Source organism: Chrysochloris asiatica, unplaced genomic scaffold (assembly GCF_000296735.1).
Source record: "Chrysochloris asiatica unplaced genomic scaffold, ChrAsi1.0 scaffold00365, whole genome shotgun sequence".
NCBI classification, from domain to species: Eukaryota; Metazoa; Chordata; class Mammalia; order Afrosoricida; family Chrysochloridae; genus Chrysochloris; species Chrysochloris asiatica.
Genome location: NW_006408883.1, coordinates 671,485 through 675,319, shown reverse-complemented (window position 1 = coordinate 675,319; position 3,835 = coordinate 671,485). Strand labels below are relative to the sequence as shown.

General features: G+C 48.3%; 1 protein-coding gene across 1 annotated transcript; it reads left to right on the top strand.

Moving 5' to 3' along the window:
- The first annotated feature begins 3,041 nt into the window (after positions 1–3,041).
- Positions 3,042–3,482, top strand: LOC102829552 (membrane protein FAM174A-like). The gene has a single exon (XM_006876218.1). It carries the CDS (start codon positions 3,042–3,044, stop codon positions 3,480–3,482), a length of 441 nt encoding a protein of 146 aa, XP_006876280.1.
- The last annotated feature ends 353 nt before the right edge of the window (positions 3,483–3,835 follow it).

Below are 3,835 nucleotides of genomic sequence, written 5' to 3'. Positions count from 1 at the left end.
ATACCGGTGGCATAGCCCTCAGAATCACAGCAATTCAAACCACCACAGCACGACAGACAGAAGAGTGGCGGTTGCGTGGTTGCTGTTAAATAGGAGTCTCCTTGTGCTAGGGCTCTTAAGTCCGGCTCAAAGGCATGATTTCCATCCTCAGATGTCAATCAAGTGGCAGAAGTGCAGCAGGGGCAACTGGGTTGTAGTGAGACGCTTTGGGCTGCACTTGTGGGTCTTTAAGTTGGTCGACCCGCCTCAAACCATGACCCAATGGTTAGGCTAGGATGGCGCTCTCCCGTCCTGGGTAAGTAGGACAGCCTGGCCGGCCCCTGAAGTCTCTTCCCGCTAGGCCGTGTCTCCCCATCGACCTGGTCTCCAGACACTTCTAACCCTGCTGCTCCATGGTTTGGGTTTCATTTAACACCTCCACCAGGTCTGCGCAGTTCTCACACATCATTTAACTGCTGCCCTCCATGATAGAAGCCTTAGGTTGATAGAAGCCTTAGGTTTAATAGGGATGGGCAACTTAGACATTGGCTACCTAAAATGGGGGGGGGGGAGGGCAGGCTATAAAGGCATGAAGTGAATGGCTTACAAGTTTTCAAGAGGGAGAGGGAGATTAGTTTCAGAGTGTGTGTGTGTGGGGGGGGTGGGGGTGGGGAGAGTCCCCACTGAATAGCATTCATCTTGTCTAGACAGGTCTGGTGAAAAGAGATGGGGATAAGATTCTTATGATTCAATAGTAAGTGTTATCATGACTAATTGCAACTATAAAAACTGTAAAGGTAGAAGTTTTGTAACATAAAGGGGGGAGTATTTAATCTTACAATGCAAGAGCAGAAGACTCTAGGAACATTTAAGGGAGAAGAGCATGAGCAGAATGTGGACCCTATTCAGAGAAGCATCAACACCAGAGATAGAGGCAGAGATGAGGACATGGAGAAATAGAGCATCCGAGGCCTCTAGAATCATGGAAAGAGAAAGACTGTGTGCTGACGGCCAGGAGATAGGCTTGCAGAATGTGCACCTTGGTTGTTTAAATGATTATATATCCTGAGTGTTTTTGTGTACATCTCCGGCCAAAAACAATAACGGAGAATAGAAGCAAATACTGTTGAATGAGGATGCACGGAGGAGAAATGATGAGGAGAAACGATGTGTGTAAAATTGATGTTCTCCCATGTAAACTATCACTCAATTCACAATAAAAACTTGAAAAAAAAAAATGGAGCTAGGGTTCCTACTATAAACTACTGTTGTTAAGTGTCATTGAGTTGGTTCCAACTCATAGTGACCCTGCCTAAGGTTTCCAAGGAAGTACTGGTGAATTTGAAGCCCTGACATTGTAGTTCAATTGACATTGTGGTTCAGGGCTTATGCTAGAGTCACATCAGGATGCCACAACTTTGCATAAATTAAATACTTTAGAATTTAAGCCATAAAACAAGTTGTCAGTCTGACAATGGAGTTTGTTCATCAAAAGTGACTGACTACAAATGGTTAATTCTTCAAAAGGGCCGAGTCCTGGTGTGGAGCTGTGGGTTAATGCTCCAGACTGGAAAACCGTTTGAACTGCAAAGTCGGTGGTTCAAGCTCACCAGCTACTCCTCGGAAACCCTATACAAGGTCGCTATGGGTCAGAACCAACTCGACAGCACTTCACAACAACAACAACAATCTATATCAAACCCTTCACTAAGCTACTTGCTAGGTTGTTCTGACTTAGGGTTTCCAAGAAGCAGGTGGTGAGTTGGAACTGCGGACCTTCTGGTCCCAAGTTTACCCTACAGCACCACACCACGGCTATCTAGCAATATCGGCCGGGTTCTGGTAGCGTAGTGGTTATGAATCGGGCTGCGAGCCGCAAGGTCAGCAGTTCGAAACTACCAGCCGCTCCGCGGGAGAAAGATGAGGCAGTCTGCTCCCTTAAAGATTTACAGCCTCGGAAACCCTGTGTAGGGTCGCTATGAGTCGGAACCGACTCCACGGCACACAACAACATTGTTAGAATATTTAAAGTGACTTTAGCAAACCAGTCTGTAAATGTTCAAGGTTCAAACGTTCAGTTTCCAAATTCATGGACGCCAGAAACTGGGATTCCAGGAAAGTTAAAACCGTTTCTCACTCCCAAGCAAAAGAGTTGAAACTGTAAACGATTTGCTAAATGATAAAAATGTTGCATGGCAAATATTAATTGTGGCTTCCCGTCCAGGTGTTTGGTTAGCATTCACTCACACCTATATTCTGTCATTGATTAGGTGTATTGCATCAGGGAATTAAAAAAATATGAGCTTCTTATTGGGGTGGTGCTGTGGAATAACGCACAGGATCATAAGATCAGTTTGAACTTCAAGAGTCGGCGGTTCAAACTCACCAGCCGTTCCTTGGAAACCATATACAGGGTCACTATGCTTCGGACCTGACTTGATGACACTTAACAAATTTGTCGTGGTTTTGCATGCAAAATTGTTGCACATTTTCAGAATACATAGTCTACTTTTTTATTTGTGATCCATCCCACTACCACGTCTTTTGCTATGAAAGGGAACTGGGTTGTTGTTATGGGTCGTGGAGTCGGTTCGGACTCATAGTGACCCTGCACAGGGTTTCCGAGGCTGTAAATCTTTATGGGAGCAGAAAGCCTCGTCTTTCTCCCGCGGAATAGCTGGGGTAGTTTTGAACTGCTGACCGTGATATTAGCAGCCCGATTCAAACCACTAAGCTACCAGAGTTCCTTACATCCTCCAAAAACAGCCATTCATCCAATTCTTCCAGCCGCACGCGCGCGTGCTCCGCCCAGCGTCTTGCGTCACTGGACGCGTCCAGCCCCAACACCCTAGCAAAAGAAAGCGTCCCTAGTAGCAGTGGCTGCTGAGATGTACGAACTTCCGGTTCTCCCGGCAGCTGCTACCGCTACCACCTGCTACCGCCCTTCTCTAAACCGGGATTTGGTTCCCTTTTTCTGGTTCTCTCCTGCGCCCATGATCCCTCCAGGAGTCAGGGCGGCAGACCCGGCCGCTCTCAAGTGCTGAGAGGGCGGTCCGGGGATGATGAAGGCCTCCCACTGCAGCTACTTTAGCAGTTCCTTGGTTCCCGCCTTCCTGCTGCTGCTGCTGCCGCCAGCGCTGAGCGGGCCCATGGCGGTGCTGTTTCTGGCGGCCGAACCCGCCCCGGGCCCCGGGCCTCCGAATCCCGGGCCGCGGACCCTGCCACCACTGCCTCCGGGCTCCACCGCCGCCCAGCAGCCGGGCCGCGCTCCGGCCGAGGCCATGGGGCCGCAGGGTGCTCAGGATGGCAATAGTAGCACCCAGCAGGTCAGTCTTGTGACAAAGGATCACGAAGAGAAGGCCAGCGAAGGAGGCGCAGTGGGCGGTGGCCTCGCTGTGAGCCCCAATCCCAGCGACAAACCCATGACCCAGAGGGCTCTGACAGTGTTGATGGTGGTGAGCGGCGCTGTGCTGGTGTATTTTGTTGTCCGGACCGTCAGGTGAGGCGAGACTTGGGTACTGCACACCTCAGTGTCTGAGAGGGTGCTGCTTACTTACCTTCCAAATATTTCTTCCAAATATCTTTTCATATGGCTTGAGGCCTACTTCAAAGAGAACCTTTACCCAGAACTGGAAGTAGTCTTGGATTGCCCTGAATTTCAACCTCTATATCTTGTGATCTTCTCCTTTTCTACAACATATTGTTGTGTACTTAACTTTGAATTTTGTCTTTAAGATTGTAAACTCCTTAAGTCCAGGATTCCTAGTTACTCTGGTTTGCAAGTCCTTTACACAATGCTACTAATTAGTAGGAAATTATTTGAGTAGATTAATTGTAATGTAGAAGTGTCTAACTT